Source organism: Gopherus flavomarginatus, chromosome 1, assembly GCF_025201925.1.
Source record: "Gopherus flavomarginatus isolate rGopFla2 chromosome 1, rGopFla2.mat.asm, whole genome shotgun sequence".
NCBI lineage: Eukaryota > Metazoa > Chordata > Testudines > Testudinidae > Gopherus > Gopherus flavomarginatus.
In genome coordinates this window covers 12,724,360-12,743,501 of record NC_066617.1, presented here as the reverse complement: position 1 = coordinate 12,743,501, position 19,142 = coordinate 12,724,360, and the positions used below count along the sequence as shown (strand labels likewise).

Sequence of the window (19,142 nt, the reverse complement as noted above, 5' to 3'; positions counted from 1 at the left end):
TCAGAGAGTTAAGCAACTTAGACTGAATTTTAAACATGACTGAGCAAGGCTGATGGAGTTATCATGAGCTATCACAAGCTATCGGATATGGTGTTTGTATTCTCTGTACCTTGTATAAGCTTTATGGATCTGATGGTGCTCCAAGTGAAGCCAATTTTTACCATTGACTTCAATAGGAGCAAGTGCGGGCTACATCCTCAGCTGGTGTAAATCATTGTAGCTCTGATGTCAACTGAGCTATTCCAGTTTACACAGTTGCTTTATGTTGTCATAGACTATATATTTATGACATCATGGGCCAAAAATGGAATCCGTCCTGACTTGCTTTGGAAAGCAGAGTGACAGAGAAATACATGTTGATTCAAGGAAGTTGCCCAAAATTAGTTACTTGGATCTTATCTAGCTATGCTGAAACCAGTAGAAGTTTAATTGAATGAGATCAGGATTTGGGCCCAGATCCTATTGCAGGGGTCAGCAACCTTTCAAAAGTGGTGTGTCGAGTCTTCATTTATTCACTCTAATTTAAGGTTTCACGTGCCAGTAATACATTTTAACGTTTTTAGAAGGTCTCTTTCTCTAAGTCTATAATATATAATTAAACTATTGTTGTATGTAAAGTAAATAAGGTTTTTAAATGTTTAAGAAGTTTCATTTAAAATTAAATTAAAATGCAGAGCCCCCTGGACTGGTGGACAGGACCCGGGCAGTGTGAGTGCCACTGAAAATCAGCTCGCGTGTCACCTTTCGGCACGCGTGCCGTAGGTTGCCTACCCCTGTCCTGTTGAAATCATGGGAGTTAGATGTCTAAATATGTTTTAGGGAACTTCTTAAAACCCAGGTCCCTTTCCCCCAAGAAGTAAAGTAGTGTTGAACTGTGTGTGAGATTAAGAGATTATGTCATTGAACGAGAACACTGTTAACATGGTAATGGACTCCTGCTGGAAGGTTAGTGACAAGCCAAGAGACACTTAGGAAATAAACACAGAGACAAAGCTAAAGGCCCCCCCGCCCCCCACAAGGGAAATGATTATCCCGTCAAAACATTATTTTCCAATGTGAGCTTAGATTACTAAGAGTCACGTTGGAGACAAGCCAATTCAGAGAAGAACGCTGGTATCGTTAGCATCTGTACAGGACTGAAATAGATTGGTTGTCTAAGGTAAAACCCAGACAGACTGAGCAGTGGAACTCTGTTCTGTTTGGAGGGAGAAATTGTGCCCATAATCTCTCCAACTGCACTTAGAACAGATATCACTTTAATAGGTGATCAAGGCAATGATGTCTAAGTGAGTCAGTCATGCCAGAAATGCCTGATTTCTGTCTTTCTTTCTTATCTTTTTATTTAGGTAGGAAGCTTTGAACAGGTTTACAGATTATTGCCATGTGCATATCAGAGATGAAACAATAATCCTCACAACAGTGCGCTTTTGTTTAGAGAAACATTATGCCGCAATGTAATAATCAGAGCTCTCTATTTAACCGGGTTACCCTACTACAGAGTGAATGTCTTTTCGCTCCTAGGATGTGTTGTATCTGGTGATCAAATACTTCAGTTCCATTTCCAGCTCTGCCATTGATGGGCTGCGTGGTCTGGGCAAGTCACTTAGAGACACATTTCCAAAACAGCTCTGTTTCCATTTAAATATCTAAATGAGTGGCCAGATTTACATGAGCTTAACCCTGTTGAAGATCTGGCCCATAATGACTCTGCCTCCATTTGCAAAATGGAGAAAATAAATAGGGATTGTGTGCTGTTCAGTTAATGTTTGAGTGCTAAGCTTTATTATCTATGGATTAACTAACCATTTAAATAATGAGCTCTCCTTCCCCTTACAACTGCTGAACAACTGAGATGTGTTTATTCACCTGCTCCATGGTCCTTGTGAACGCATGGAGGGGAAAGGTTGCAGGAATGGGACCTGTATGACTGAACTGTTCTTGATCTAAATCAGATTCTTTAATTCGTGAAATTGGTGGATGGAGCAGTGTCTAGCTGTGCCAAGAGAAGCAGGCTCCAGGTCCAAATGGAATTCAGCAATGTCAAGAGAGCTCCCAGGGGCACAATCGGACAGTCGATGAAACATGAGGAGTGGGCAGCACCTCATGAAGCAAATAAGAGCAAAGTGCATGCAAAGGAGAAGACGATGCTGCAGCACAGCAAGCATGCGGTCATTTGTGGGTGACCTGCAGATAGAAATACAAGAGAAACAATTGTTACTGGCGATTTGCCTCATTCCCTGTAGGCTGTCATAAGAATTAGAGGTGGAAGAGACCATCTCCCTGTCAATGCAGGATTGTTCACTTCCCTGTGTTACGTTTCCTAGTGCTTTGTCCAGTCTAGTTTTTAATATGTCAAACAGTTTGGCTGCCACCACTACCCTGGGGACCCTGTTTTGCAATTCAGTAGCCCTCAGCATTAGGAAGTAAGGGAGGTCACATGCCGATTGATAAAGCTCTCTCTAACAGGAAATTGTTTATTCCCAGCTGGTGCTGGATTTAAAAGACAGATTAATGTGAAGGGGATATGGGGCATCTTAGACACAGGCTGGGTAGGGCCCTGGTTCAACAGAACATCCAAGTCTTAAGTGCTTTGCTGAACTGAAGCCTAGATGCCAAGGGTAGCATATCTGGAGGGAGAACCCTTGAATCATACTGGGGACTGCTCGCAGCCATCCCAAGGGGCTTTTCTCTACCATTGACCTTGCCTACATTAGGTCTTTGGGGAAAACCATGTGTTGTTTCAGGACCACCAGTGCAGTTGTGCTGGTGGTCACAATGATGGGAGTGTCAGTGTGGACGGGGCACCGGTGTTCACATTGCTGTGTTTTCTGTACCTGCTGGAAGTGAAACGAAGGCGCTTTCCCAAAAGCGGCTAGTGTAGTAGACGCAGCTACGCAGGCCAGTGAGGGTGGAAGCCCTTAAAAGGCCATTCGTCTCCTATGGCTGAGAGTCACACAGGCCAGTGCCGCTGTCAGTTCTACAGTGGGTGATGGGAGGGAACAATTATGAGTGTTGATTGGCTGAGAACATACGGATTTGTCTTTTTGTTATTGTTGGAAGGCAGTGTGAACCTGGGTAGGATGCTAGACTAGGACTCAGGAGACTGGAGCTCTATTCTTTGCTCTGGCACTAGCCTGCTAAGTGACTGTGGGCAAATTTGTACCTCGGTTTGCCCATCTGTAAAATGGGGATAATAATCCCTATCTTCCTTTATGAAGTGCTTTGAGATCTGTAGGTGAAAAGCATGGTATAAGAACCTGGGGGTATTATTATTAGACACTATTTTCAGTATTTCTGAGTTCATTTCTTTTAATGAGCAGTCTTGTGAAAGCTACAAAGGTCTAATAACGAATTAGTATCTTGCTTCCACTAATAAGCAAACCCACCAGGCTATTCAAATTATGCCTGCTTTACATTGTAATCTGTAGCAATAAGTGAAATTCATGACTGAAAATTATCCAACTTGGTTTCCAAAAATGATGGCAGACTCCCAAGACTAGGACCCTACAAAATTCATGATCTATTTTGGTCAATTTCATGGTCATGGGATTTTAAAAATCATAAATATAATGATTACAGATATTTAAACCTGAAATGTCATGGTGTTGTAACTGTAGGGGTCCTGATCCAAAATGGTAAGGGTGCAGAAGTAAGGGTGACAATACTGTGATCCTCCTAAAATAACCTTGCGACACCCACACACACACACACAACCTCCTTTTGGGTCAGGACCCCCAGTTTGAGAAACACTAGTCTCCCCCATAAATCTGTGTAGTTTAGGGCAAAATTACACAAAAGACCAGATTTCACGGTCCGTGACATGTTTTTCACGGCCGTGAATTTGGTGGGGCCTTACCCATGACTGGAAAAGATGCAGGAGATCATCTCTACTGTATGCTATTATGATATAATCAGCTTCTCTCTTGTAATAACGTCTGGAGGCGACTGCGGTGGGCGTGGGGAGCAGCTATGCTTACAGTCAGTTGAAATCTGTGAAGGATCAAGTTAAGTATAGGGTGCTAAAACTAGCTCACCCTCCCGCCTCCCCCCCAGAATTGTGTAAATACCATAGAATGTTAACATGCACATTGACAGGGCCTGCATTCTACTTAAAGCCCTGCTTAGATTGTAATCTCTCTGGGGGCGGGGACCCCTGTCGTGAATATATACAGTGCCTAGCACAAAGGGGCCCCGAGTCAGCTGGTGCCTCCAGGTGCTACTTCACTGCAGATATGAGGATAGTGACTATGTGGTCACTCTATTAAAGCTATCAGTGTTTACTTTTGTCTTTCATTAGGTTCTTAGCATGGTAATCAACGCAGCTTACAAACCAGGCAGCGTTCTCCGAGAACTGCAGCTAGTAGAAGACCCGCAGTGGAATTTTCAGGAGGAAACACTCAAGGCAAAGTCAGTATTTCCATGTGTTGCCTACTCATTCATTTATTTTCCATTTTGAATAAACAGAGCTGGCTGGAAAAAACAAGGGACATTTTCATGAAATTTTTCATATAGAGTTTTTTCCCAAAAAAATTTTCTTTGAGTTTTATTTATTTATTTATTTATTGGACCAGTTCTATAGAAGTTTAAACATTGAAACAAAATTTTCTCGAATATTTCGTTTCAGGCTGGTTTGAGGGATTTTTGGGAGCAGGACAGAGTTTGATAAAAAATTGAATCAAAATTTCCAATTTTGATCCTTTTCAACCAGCTCTTTTGAGAAATAACTTGCAATGGGAAAACCAGATCCAAGTGTTGATTCAGAAAGTGCTGAGTTTTATGAAATGCTGTTTTGATGTAAACTTTATCTATTATTAAATGGTACTAATCCAATTTATGGTCTCATAAAATAAAATAAATTTGTTATTATTAATCTCTAATTTAAGGACCCTTTAGCAAAGCCATAACAAGAAGCAGTGGTTGGAAGCTAAGCCAGACAAATTCTGATTAGAAAGTAGGCACACATTTTTAACAGTAAGTGTGATAAGCCATTGGAGCAAACTACAAAGGGAAGTAGTGGATTCTCCATGTCTTGAAGTTTTCAAATCAGGACTAGATGCTTTTCTGGAAGATGATGTTTAGCCAAACATATTACTAGGCTCAGTTATAACTGGGTGAAATCCTAAGGCCTGTGTTATACAAGAGGTCAGACTAGATCAGAGGTGAGCAAACTACGGCCCACAGGACCCTCCTGCCTGACCCCTGAGCTCCTGGCCCAGGAGGCCAGCCCCCGGCCCCTCTCCTGCTGTCCCCCCTCCCCCACAGGCTCAGCTCACTGCGCTGCCAGTGCGATGCTCTGGGCAGCACAACTGCAGAGCCACAGCCTGACCCGGTGCTCTGTGCTGTGCGATGGCGTGGCTGGCTCCAGCCGGGTGGCACGGCTGCCTGTCCTGGTGCTCTGGGCAGTGTGGCTGTAGAGGGGGCAGTCAGGGAGAAAGGATCATTGGATGGGGCAGGGGTCCTGGGGAGCAGTCAGGAATGAGAGGAGGGATTGGATGGGGTGACGGGAGGCAGTCAGAGGCGGGGAGTCCAGGGATTGTCAGGGGACAGGGAGGGGTGGATGGAGGCATGGATCCCGGGGGGGGCGGGGGGGGCGACAGGGAACAAGGGGAGTTGGATGGGGCAGGAGTCCCAGGGGGGCCGTCAGGGTGAGAAGCAGGGGGTGTCGGATTGCGGCTGGAGCCAGGCCACACCTGGCTGTTTGGGGAGGCACAGCCTCCCCTAACCGGCCCTCCATATAATTTCAGAAACCTGATTTGGGCCTCAGGCCAAAAAGCTTGCCCGCCCCTGGACTAGATGATGTGATGGACTCTCTTGGCCTTAAAATCTATGCATTTATGCCTGTTTTATATAATTGTAGACAGTTCTTTGTACTCATCTGTTTCTCCCCCATTATAATTGAACACTATCATTATAGGTATTGAAATAGTTGGTTTCTGAAATACAGTGCTATGGTTTGCTGTTGTATTGACTCTTTGGCTGTACAGATTCCACGGTTAGCTATTTTCTACTCAGATTGTGAGGTGCAGAATTGAGGACACTTTTACTCTAAAGTCGCTGAACTTTTATCATTTGGCCCAAGGAAGAATCATGGTCAGAAAGGGAAAACTACTCACAAGTCTTAGCTTTTTGTGTTTTATTGTGAATTCAAGAAAGAAGTGGTTTTTTTCACACAATTTTACTAAGGGAATAGGACTCCTTTATGGAGCAAAAATGAAACCTGTTTCAAATGAAGCTTGTGTCACATTGAAAACGTGGACATTCATATTTTTTTGTATATTTTCCACTGGAAAACATTCCCATCTCCCTGAAATTTTGCATCAACTGGAGTTTGGCAGATGCAAAATTTCAGATTTTTTTTTTTTCAAAATTCGGTAAAAAGAAAGATATAAGCTGTTTGATTTTCATTAGTGCGTCGCTCCTGCAGTTCCTCCTGACATCAGTGGGCGCTGCGAGTTCTCAGCACATCTGAAAATCGGGGTATCATTGTCCAGTTTTAGGGTCCAGTCCTGTAAACATTTAAGCCTGTGAGAGACTCTGCTGCTGAATGGTCCCATCTGGATCCAGTGGGATGACTCGCTTGAGCAAAATTACTCCCATTTAGAAGTTTGTGCACAATCAGATCCTTAAAACAGGAGTAGTAGGACTTATAGGCCCATTGAAATTCAGCCTGCAGAGGATGACATAATCAAACATTTGAGCTGGACTGATATTCCTTCCACAAGATAGCAGTGGTGTCTTGTACACCCAGCCATGCACAAAGTGTACGGAATGCTATGGTCCACATCCCATTAAAACAGATTAAATCCCCAAGGGCTACCGTATACTACTGCACAACATCGGCTGCTGCAACGCGTCTGCTGAAGAGCACTCTTCTGTCAGCATAGTTACTCCACCTCAACGAGAGCTGGAAGCTATGTCGGCGGGAGATGCTTTCCTGCTGACATAGCGTGGCATGGAGAACACTTTAAGTTGACAAAAACAACAAGGAGTTCAGTGGCACCTGAAAGACTAGCAGATTTATTTATTTGTACATAAGCTTTGGTGGGTAAAAAAACCTCACTTCTTCAGATGCATGAAGTCTTTAAGGTGCCACCGGGCTCCTTGTTGTTTTTGTGGATACAAACTAACATGGCTACCACCTGATACTTGATATTTAAGTTGACATAACTTGCGTCGCTCAGGGGAGTGGCTTTTCCAGACCCCTGAGCGATGTACGTTACAGTGACTTAAGCGGTAGTGTAAACAAGCCCCAAGACTGACTTGATTTTGGTTTATCCATTTTGAGTTTGCTTGGGCTTCTGCCGATGTTTCTATTGAATCTGGCTGAACAAAATCAAAACCAGACCCATGAAATCAAAGGCCGCAGAATTCTGAAGGCGACACATGACACGTCGCTTCAGATATGACAGCCCGTGCCACTTCTGAATCTTAAAGAGCAGCTCAGAGCGAGAATATGTGTGTTTAAGGCAAGTTTCAAGAACACTGGACCTCAATGGCATCTTCTAGCAGACTGCTAATGATGACAGCTCTGCAGCCAGCTGGAATGTTCATGCTGTAGCGTGACGCCTCCCGTTACCACCTTCCCTCTGATGTTAAGTGACAACTCCTTCGATCTTGTTGGTGTTGCTATTTGTCTTGTGGGATAGGGAGACGAAGGGAGGGATGTGCCTCCCCACCAGCCTGAAAGCTGAAACGCTGCCCGCCAGGAATAAATTAGCTCAGCAGCCGGGCAACCCTATATTCAGTTTACTCTTCTGTCAGCAGCGACCATCACAGAATGAATTACAAGAGGCTTGCAAAGAAGATGGAGAATTTAGAGGGTCCAAGAGGATGCATGCACACAGCGAGATCACAGTCATCCCTCCGCCCCATCAGTATTCCCTGACGGTGCAATGAGCTAGAAATGTCATGCCCGATCCGCTGAGCCCTCCATGCTCAGAATCCCTACCGGGGTCAGTGGGAGCTGATGGTGCTCAGTTGCCCTGATTATCAGGACACTTATTTCAGTGCCTAAATCTGGATTTACGTGCTTGTCTTTAGGCACCTAGATTTGAAGGATGGGGTCTTTGAGCCTTCCCAGTGTCCTAGTTTCTACACCTGTAAAATAGGGCTAATCATGATTATCCACTTTCATACCATGCTTTGAGATCTATGGATGAAAAATGCACAGATATGTGCCTGTCTGGGGCTTGTTTAAACTAGAAACTCAAGAATATCAGCTGTGGCCAATCCACCCCAGAGAAAAGATGTGCCCTGCCCAGCTCTAGCAGCCAATCGCAGCTGTAGGATTCTGTTAATCTGTCTCTAATCTGAATCCATCGCTCATTTACACGCACAACTAGGTTGTGCTGAGTTTCAAAGAGAAGGCGCTGTTAACAGTCAGCCAGGCACGCTCCACAAGTACTCCCTTTGGTGCCTTTGGTACGAAGAGCTCTAACATGGAGTCACGGGCTGAAACTGAGAAAGGGGAAGTGTTTTCTACGCTGGACAGGTTCTTACCCCATGCATAGCACGAAGACAATTAGAAGACAATGCTGTACACTCCACAGCGGTTTAGTTCCTGGGTATGTGCTGCTGCATCGCAAGTGGTTCAAAAGTCCAATTCTCAAGCGACTGTCCTTGCCACAGATAATGCAGGCGTAAGCAGCAGGGCCTGGAGATTAAGCCGGGGCACAACTGGCATTTGAGGCCTGCTGCACTTTGCTTTCCTCTCTCTCAGTCACCTCTCTTCAGCCTCTTTGATTCCCAGGTGCAGTGCAGCCCTTCAATGCAGCCTGTTGCTAACCTCATTTTCCTAGCTTGTGTCACTGCTGTAAATTTTCAAGTTCCTCTTACAAACATCCTTGAGCCTGAGCCTAGGTCAGCCTGGTGGCCTTGGAGCATTGTAGTAGCTGGATGAATGTCAGGAAGAACTTTTGAGTAACCTGAGCAGAGAGGAAGGATGATCTTGGGGTTATGCCACTTGGCAGAAACGGCAATGGGCAGAGGTCAAATCCTGCCTGTGCTATAGACTTTCTTGGGTGATCTTGGTCAAGTCACTTAGTCTCTCTATATGTCAGTTCCCCATCTGTAAAATAGCAGTAACAATCCTTCATTTCTCTGTCCCATCTATTTACATTGCCAACTCTTCAGGTCAGGGACTATGTTTCACTATGTGTGCTGTGCGCAGGTCCTGATCTCCATTGGGGCATCTAGATATGATGGTAAAACATAGTAATAATAAACATTTTAGCTGTGGAATTGTCCCCTGAGGAATGTAGTAGAAGCCCCATAGTGTGGTAGATTTAAAGCCAGAGTGGACAAAACACTAATAAATTTACAGTGGGCAACAATCCTGCCGTGGTAGGGAGGTACACTAGCCCAGGGGTTCTCAAACTGGGCGTCGGGACTATCATAACCTAGTCCCAGATTTGGACCTTAGCGTCCAAAATATGGGGGTTAGCATGAAAACCTCCAACCTTAGTTACCAGCTTGGACCTGGTAAAGCTGCCACAACCCAAAAAATTAGAGTGTTTTGGGGCACTCTGGTCCCCACAAAAACCTTCCCTGGGGACCCTAAGACCCAAATCCCTTGAGTCTCACAACAAAGGGAAATAAACCTTTTCCCTTCCCCCCTCCAGGTGTTCCTGGAGAGATACACAGAAGCAACCTCCGTGAATCTAAGCAGGGGGATTTCACCCTCCCCCGTTTCCAGCCTGGAAACACAAGCACTTCCCTCTTCACCCAGAGGGAATGCAAAGTCAGGCTAGTAAATCTAACACACACAGATTTCCCCCTGACTTCTTCCTCCCACCAATTCCCTGGTGAACTGCAGACTCAATTCCCTGGAGTTCCCCACTAAAGAAAAACTCCAACAGGTCTTAAAAAGAAAGCTTTATATAAAAAGAAAGAAAAATACTCAAAAATGGTCTCTCTGTATTAAGGTGACAAATACAGGGTCAATTGCTTAAAAGAATATTGAATAAACAGCCTTATTCAAAAAGAATACAATTCAAAGCACTCCAGCAACTATAAACATGTAAATACAAAATAACAAACCAACTTTGTACTCACAACTTGGAAACAGAAGATTAGAAAGCAGGAAATAGAAAAATCCTTCTCATAGCTGAGAGGGACAGGCAGAAGACCCAAGAACAAAGGACTCACACACAAACTTCCCTCCACCCAGATCTGAAAAAGTCTGGTTTCCTGATTGGTCCTCTGGTCAGGTGTTTCAGATACTTCCTTCCAGGTGTAAAAGACATTAACTCTTAGCTATCTGTTTATGACAGGGACCCCTCAAGGCGTCACAAGGCTATTACATGGGGGGGTCACGAGCTGTCAGAATCCACCCTAAACCCCGCTTTGCAGCATTTATAATGATGTTAAATATAGAAAAAAGTGTTTTTACTTTATAAGGGAGGGTCGCACTCAGAGGCTTGCTATGTGAAAGGGGTCACCAGTACAAAAGTTTGAGAACCACTGCACTAGACAGATCGAGTAGATCATATCTGTCGCTAGGTTCCATGCGTATCTGAATCGATAAAATATTTTATTCTAATATTCAATCAAAATGGGTTTTTAGAAGAGCAATTCTTAAAATAATTTGCTTTTGTTTAAATAATCTATAATTTTGTCATAATATACTAATTTAGGGCCCAATTGTGGACCACTAACCCTGGTGAACATTTACTTATAGGAAAAGTCCCATTGGTGCTCATGGAGTTACCAACTCAAATAAGTGCTCACCAATGTACATACGGGTTCTACAATCAGGCCTTTAATATTTCATGGGAGTAGGTCAGCAATAATAATGTAATGGTTAAAGATGTATGCAGTGGTGTTGTAGCCATGTTGGTTCCAGGATATTAGAAAGTAGGTGAACTAATAGCTTTTATTAGGTCAAATTCTGTTGGTGAAGGAGACAAGGTTTTGAGCTTAAACAGAGTTCTTCTTCAGCCCTGGGAAATGTACTCTTTGAGGGCTCGTCCACACTAGGGGGGGGGAAATCGATCTTAGATACGCAACTTCAGCTACGTGAATAACGTAGCTGAAGTCGAATATCTAAGATCGGATTACTCACCCGTCCAGACGGCGCGGGACCGATGTCCGCGGCTCTCCGTGTCGATTCCGGAACTCCGTTGGGGTTGATAGAGTTCCGGAATCGATATAAGCACGCTCGGGGATCGATATATCGCGTCTAGATTAGACGCGATATATCGATCCCCGAGCAATCGATTTTAACCCGCCGATACGGCGGGTAGTCTGGACGTACCCTGAGCATCGCAGCTAAATACAAAATGGAACAGATTGTTTAGCATAAGGAGTTAAAGCACATGGTAAGATGCCATTTAAGGTGAAGTGGGCAGTAAATATCTCTGTAATTATAGGACAAAGGAGGGCTAGTCGGTTATAGATTGTTGTAATGAGCCATGAATCTGGTGTCTCTGTTCAGTCCATGATGTTTAGTGTCTAGCAAAGTTATGAATTTAAGCTCCCGGGTTCGTCTTTTGAAAGAATTGTGCAGGTTTCCTTTGAGGAGAACTGAGAGGTCAGATATAGAGTTGTGTGAAAAATGTTCACTTAACAGGCGATAGGATGTCGTTGTCTTTTACTGTTTTTCTGTGTGAATTCATTCAGGAGCATGGCGATTGTCTCATTTCACCCACGTTGTTACAGCTACTTTTGGCTAAAATGTCTCCTGCTCATTCTTAACCCAATGGTGAATATTTTTCAGGGAGGTGTTTGATAACATTTCATTTGGCCATTTTTAAAATGATCCAGGGTGTGTAAAGTGCATGTTTGGAAATGGCCTAGGTTGTTAGATAACTTTCACATTATTAGAGCCAGTTTCAAGCTACACCATCCACTTCTGTGATGTCCCATGTATGGGTCAGTAGCATTGTTTGGTCATCTGAGGCTGCAGAAAGATCAAATGGGACTGGCACAGAAGTGTAACCTCTCTCCATAACTATGATGAGGCCTTGTCAGGAGTGCTCCCAGACTGAATCCTGATTATGAGGAGTCTAAGATGTTGGTGGAAGATTAGATACTGCTAGAGTAAGGTCATGGCCACATTTTCATTAATTTTGCCTACAAAAGGAGGCAGTAATTTATGAGATCATTGGCATCCAGGATTATTTAGTTTTGGAGAACTTGCTAGAAAAAAAACAACATGCTTCAAGGAGTCAGGATCTCCGAGAGAAACATTGAGAGTTTATATTGGTAGCAGTCCCAGTCTGCGTTGGATTTCACCAGCCATGATGGGCAGGGTCCAGCTTGTATTTAGTCACTCAGATGTTCTTCAGAACCTCTAGTATTGTATTTGTGAGAGCTGCGGTTTCTCTTGGGGATGGTGGGGGTTGGCCTGGGGTGTCTGTTGTGGTGGGTACTTTGTGTCTGCAAAACACTCCCTCATATTCAGTTGACTGTGTTTTTCAGTGATGTAAATAGTGAGTTCCTTGCTGTGGAAAGGGGCAGGGTCTAAGAACTGTTGAAGGAAATTCAAGTTTGCTAGTCAGTTGCCTATTCAAAATAGCCCCAGTGACCAGTGGGACTGTTGGCTGAATTCTGAAACGCTTAAGTGCTTTGAGTACTGTTGAGAGCTCCTGCTGTTTGAAATATCTATTTAGCACTAGGCTTTTCATGTCTTGGAGGATGCCTTCGCTGGTTTTTCCTAGTAAATTCTCCTATATGGGTCATTACTATAGGGATCTTTGAAGATTCTTTTTCCTTTGGCTTTTGATGTAAAACATGTAATTAGAAAAGCAAGATTGTTCAACTGAGCTTAGCGCTACAGTTGATACTGCTGAACTTTAAAGTCGTACAGTGCTCCCAGGTTATTAGTGCAAGATGCTTATTACTTAAAAGTAGCTGGCGAAATGAGATTCTTATCATGATGGAAAATATAATATCAATAACAGTAATATTTTTAATGCCACTAATGGAAAAATGGTTTTCTAATTGTAGCCAGTGTAGGTCTTTTCCTGAGGCTGTCAGAGGGTAGTTCAGATTACATTAATGACTTTAGCGTTAAAAGGTTTGAAGAGTGGTACGTATGGAAAATATTAGTAAATCTTGTTTTACAGCTTACAGAGATACTGCCAAGACCAGAATCGTGTTTAAAATTATATTCCATACCTGTAGCCATTAATAACAACTTGAGTCATCGAGACAGATTTAATTATAAAACTCACATTTGTGTTTCCCCATTCATGCCAGTTTTTCATTCTTTGTATCTCGCCTGGACAATGAAATGACTGGTCTGCTTTTTTCCCCCCTTCTTGTTAGTTCCACCTTTTGCTTTTGCAGGCCCTGTAGTGCAATGCTGTCCTCTTTGGGATCACAGCACCACAGGGCGTACACATTAAGGATGAGATTCTGCCGTTCTTACTCATGTTAAATGGTGCATGTAGGACTTTGAGCTCAGACTGTTTATTTTGTGAAAAAGAAGATGTGGAGCAATGGTGTAGCAATAGGAAAAGAAGTGGGTGAAGTAACCTAAACTCCCTATTCGCCCAGTGAGAAGTGGATTAACTCAGTTTATCTGATGTTTACCCTTGACTATGCTACTGATCAAGAGGTAACTGCATTTGAGGAATAGAAGTACCTTCACAAGGAGAAAATACCAGATGCTAAAGGGCTATTTAACCCAGTGGGAAAAGGTACAACAAGAACCAATGGCTGGAAGTTAAATCCAGATACACCTCTACCTCAATATAACGCTGTCCTCGGGAGCCAAAAAATCTTACCGCATTATAGGTGAAACCACGTTATATTGAGCTTGCTTTGATCTGCCGGAGCGCACAGTCCCTCCTCCCGGAGCACTGCTTTATCGCGTTATATCCGAATTTGCGTTATAGCAGGTGGCATTATATCAAGGTAGCGGTGTATATTCCAATTAAAAATAAGGTACAACTTTTTAAGAAGGTTATTAACCATTGGAAAAAGGTGCCAAGCGAAGTGGTGGATTCTCCATCACTTGATGTCTTCAAATCATGCCTTTCCGGAAAAGATGCTTTAGCGAAACACAAGTTATTGCGGCTCAGTGCAGATGTTACTGGATGAAATTCTCTGGCCCAAGTTACACAGAAGATCAGACTAGATCATCTGATCATCCCTTCTGGCCTTAAAGTCTATGCATCCATGAATTAAAGGTGGAAGAATTTGTCCCCTTGGAAGGTCTGGTTTCTGTTGGTGTAATTTTCCATAGAATCATTTCTGTTTGTATTAGGTTTTGTAGAACCCATTTTAACCGTGACTTGCTCTGCTCTCCCTGCAATCATGCCATCTGTGCAATGGGACAGTAATGTTCTCTTACCTCTTGGGAGTACAAAGGGAACATTTTTTCCATTTTGTACAGCACGTCTATTGGAGTCTCTCGAGACTCATAAACAATCAGATCATTTGAAAACTCATGGGAGTACTCATGAGATAGGACCAATTTTTTAAAGGTATTTAGGCACTGACTCCCATTTAATTCAGAGGGAATTAGATACTTAAAGTACAGTGACTGTAAAGCATTGTGTCATTGCTAATTATACCCTAGCACAATTTGCAGTTAGTGTAATAATGGCAGTATCATTTGCACCTTGCTGACCCTTGATCACTTATTGTTTTGTAAAAATAAAGTTCGGATCATATTTAATTTTCCTCCTAAATCGCCATTGAATAAAGGCCTCTGAGCATCACGGGCACTGATAACTTGCAATGGTCCTGAGGCTCAGATAGCTATCTTAAAGCACCTCCATGTTTCCAGAACAGGATTGTGGTGGTTGGACTAAAGAAGGAAGTTATGCTTTAACAGTTATCCTCTGAGTTATGGCGTAACTTTCAGTCTTAGAGTGATGGGTCATCCAAGGATTCCTCTCCTCACATCTGTCTGGTCATCTCTCCTTTGTTCCACATCCCACTCTCCTTTCGTCACCCTGGTCCAAGTCTGCCTGGTAGCATCTGCCCTGTTCAAGAGCTCCTGGCCTCAGTGCTACTGTCACACATGCTGCCTGCATCCCTTCTCCCGTCCATCTTGGCCACAGTATCTTTGCTCTTCATTAGTTCCAGCCCAGTGAGCTCTTTCTACTTTTCTCTCCTCTGCACATATTTATAGTACCAAACCACTGCTCTACCAGCATTCGCTCAGGTGTCTCTCCTGCTGCCATTATGCACAGTGCGTAAGACGTGCTTTAAAAACTGGTATCTCGCTGTTTACACTAGCTTTTACGCGGCTATTCAATAAATTATGTGGATAAGTGGTTTTTCAAAGTTCACCCCTCTGGTATATTACACAAGGTATGAAACTCTACCTTCCTTCAGCCGTTTATCGCTCAAATATGCTCTGTATAAAACACCGTAACAAAAGATTTCATAGCACATGGTTTAGGGCTAACCTCTGCCTTATGAATCTGAGTTCCGAATATTCCCCTAGGAATTCCAGGCACTTAGGCCTGATCCAAAGCCCAAGGAAATGAATGGAAAGGCTCCTGTGGACTTTCAGTGGGCTTTGGGTCAGATCCTAGAGAAGAGCGGAATACTGGAGTCAAAGTCCACTGCACAGATCTGAGAGCTGAATTTTTCTTCTAACGTTTCCTTTTCTCCACTCACCGCAAAGTACCTAGGCCCAGGTTCTCAAAGGTATTTAGGTGCCCAACTCCCATGGTTCCAATGGGAATTAGGTGCCTAAATATCCTCAAGGATCTAGATCTTTGGGGGCATGATCCTAAGGCTCGTGAAGTCATTGGAAAGATTCAGTGGGTTTGGGGATAGACCCCTAAGATGCTGAACCAGCCATTTAAATTACAGCACAGTGAAGAACACCAGAAAATAAACAAAGTCAGACCCATCGTAGTAAAAAGACAAATGTTGTGGTGTCACTAAACGGGGGACATCCACCCAGGCAAACAGTGACTCGGAGTGAAAACCTCTTGGATGATAGAGATTCCAGGTGAAAGCAGAAATGGATGGTTTCAGACAGAGGTCCAGCAGGAGCAATCTCTGCACCCTGTGGCTACTACTCTAGAATCTTGTTCAGTGCTGGCCCCCCTAAAAGACAGGTGACCCCAGAGAGCACCTACCCACTTGGAGGAGGCTTGTGAAGCAGGTCTCAGCTAGGCCCATGAATTGACATTTTGTCAGCAAGCCACTCCGTGCTTGCAACTGCACCACCATAAGTCCACACTGCTCATAGCTTTTTCCAGATGGTCAGCATGCCGGGCAGAGATCATAATCCTGGGCCCAAGGGTCTGCAGACTGGGCGTGTGCAGAACCATAGAATAAAATGCAATGCAATGCAGCATCCCCACTGACAGCTCCCGCAGTTGTGACCTTGCTGTCATCTTTGACTCTCTTCTCTCTCGCCTTCTCCCCAAATAGCCAGACTTCCGATGCCCTTTTCTCTCTAAACCCACAGCTCAAAACCTTGTGCGCCCTGTGGTCTCTCTGGCCTTGAGTACTGTAACCTCCTCCACCACCTTTACTGCATGCTACCCATCCTCATTTTAATGTATCTGAAATACAATCATTACAACCGGTATGTCTTAATTCTCCACTTCAATACATTGGTCCCACCCCCCTGGAAGTCAGTGAGAGGAGCATCTACGTAATAGAGGGCAGGACTGGGTTTATAGTATCCCCTGTTCTTGCTTTATTAGTTATGTGTGATCTTGCAATATCCTTTCCTAGATACAGAGGGAAAACGTACAGGGCAACAGTCAAGATTGTGCGAACGTCTGATCAAGTGGCAGATTTCTGCAGAAGAGTCTGTGCAAAACTGGAGTGCTGCCCAAATTTGTTTAGCCCTGTGCTCGTCGCCGAAGTCTGTCCTGAGAACTGCTCCATTCATACCAAAACGAAATACAGTGAGTATCAGCTAAACTATTGCTCTGTCGCTAGAAGAATCAGAGCGGTGGGCGGGTGTTCATGATATAGTTATAAAAATAAACGTATTTTGATACCTTTCTTTCTTTCTTTACCTGTAGTATAAGATATTGCAAATAGCAACACTAATGCAACAAAATGCAGCCTGTCCTTTAGGCTGAGCTCACTGATTGGTGCTCAGCACCCTACGCCTGCTCTCTCTAGCACAGGGAACTGAGCACTCACCATGTCACAGTGCACCAAGCGAGACAGACCCACAGTGGGATATGTGAACAGGGAGGTCACAAACCTAGTCCTCCAGGGTCTCCATTTTAGAGTCTCCTTCCAACTTCATGCCCCAAGGATCTTTGCTTGGCCTGCCATTGTGTTCACTTTTTTCCGTGGACTCTTTGTGGTTTCTCTGTCTACAAAAGGATGCGAGTTGGAGTATCTAATACAGGGATCAGCAACCTTTGGCACACGGCCCACCAGAATAAGCCCCCTGGCGGGCCAGGCCTCTTTGTTTACCTGCTCCATCCGCAGGTTCGGCTGATCGCAGCTCCCACTGGCTGCAGCGGAAGGATATGCTGGCCACCGCTTCCCGCAGCCCCCATTGGCCTGGAGCGGCGAACCACGGCCAGTGGGAGCTGCGATCGGCCAGACCTGCAGACGCGACAGGTAAACAAACTGGCCTGGCCGGGGGGCTTACCCTGGCGGGCCGCGTGCCAAAGGTTGCCAATCCCTGATCTAATATTTTCCAATTCAGGCCACCTGTTACGTTAAGACTCCGTGTAAACAACACACCACTTTTGGCAGAGTGGAGTATATGTACAGCTACAGGCTGCAGTGAAAAGCAGGCTGCATCCACCCTGCAGCGTGTAGCTACCTGGATCAGTGAAAGGCTTTACTGGAGAAGCTGCCTTTCCCTGTGAAGCAGAAGGGCTCCAGCAGTGGGGAGCTGGAAACCTTTCCCCACTGCCAGAGCCTTTCCCTGTGGAAGAGAAGGGCTCCAGCAGCAGGCAGCTACTAGTTTTCCCCTGCTGCCGGAATCTTTTCCCAGGCCGGGGAAGGGCTTCCACTGCAGCAGAAGGGTGGCCACTTACGCTTTTCTCAGAATACTGGTCATTCTGGGAAAGGCATGGGCCTGCCCCCGCCTGCGTGACCCTGTTCCCACCAGCATGACCTCACGTGAGGTCACAATACCCGAGAGGGGCCATTTTGAAGAGCTGGCGTGATCTCGCACACATGGTGCAGGTCCAGGTACATACCCACACCCCTCGGGTGTGTCTTTACAACCTCATCATCTGCACTGCTATTTATACCTGTGATGTGTGTGCATGTACACGCCACACTGTCAGAAAAATCCTGTGGTACGCACCCTTAGAAGATGATTTTGGTTGGTTACCACACTATTTGCCGTTCTTTGTTCTTTTAACTTCTGCAGCATCAGGTGTTTACTTTCACTAATACGCACCAACATCCAGTTAGTGGTGATCTTGCACAGGCTGTATTTTGCTTAACTTTTAAAGGAGTAATTTCTTTGAACCACATTATTCATTGCTAATAAGTCAAATTCTGATCTGTGGCACCACTATAAATCTGGAGCGTGTCTGCCAAAATCTGTGTCACTGCCCTGGATTTACGTCTGGGTAGCTGAGGCTCCAACTGAACACTCAAGTGAATCCTTGTTCAGGAAGGCTCTCGCTTAAAGTTATGCACATGCTTATGCCTCCCTGAAGTCAACTTTGCTGAACAGCAATGGACTGCTGAATCAGGTCCTGGAGGTAGAATTGGGTTACATCCTCCTCTCACACAAATTTTACACTCAGATAATTTTATTGATTTCAATGAGTCACTCCTGACTGACAGCACAGTGAGAGGAGAATCGGACCCTGTCTCTATATACAGCTCATATGCAGTCTGGGACCAGTCACTGTTATATAGAGAAATATTTATTCTTTTAGGACCTGAGCCAAAGCCCCCTGAAACCAAAAGAAGTCAGATATTTGCTGCACTGACTCAACAAATACTTTGGCCATGATATTCAGAAGAGCCGAATGCTGGAAGCTCCCATTGAAGCAGATGGCAGCCGCAGACTCTCCGCACCTTTGAAAGTTGGGCCTGTAATTTGCATGCTGTGAACTTCAGGATCTGACCCAACTGGAGCCTCAGCTACCCAGATGTAAATCCAGGCAACGCCATGGATCTGGGCAGATACTCTCCCGATTTAAGGTGGTGCAACAGAGCAGAATTCTTATTCAGTTCTTACTCAGGCAAAATTCTCAGCCTGTACAGCAAAAGTTTTGCCTAAG

The 19,142-nt window shown here is 44.5% G+C and overlaps 1 protein-coding gene across 3 annotated transcripts in view; it reads left to right on the top strand.

Annotated features, from left to right (window-relative positions):
* Positions 1 to 19,142, top strand: part of SFMBT2 (Scm like with four mbt domains 2) — a 205,969-nt gene that overhangs the window by 170,752 nt on the left and 16,075 nt on the right. For all 3 annotated transcript variants that reach the window (XM_050936826.1, XM_050936824.1, XM_050936825.1), the window contains 2 exons: positions 4,298 to 4,407; positions 16,657 to 16,832. In XM_050936826.1, coding sequence (XP_050792783.1) covers positions 4,298 to 4,407; positions 16,657 to 16,832 — 286 coding nt within the window. The remainder of the gene's footprint in view (positions 1 to 4,297; positions 4,408 to 16,656; positions 16,833 to 19,142) is intronic.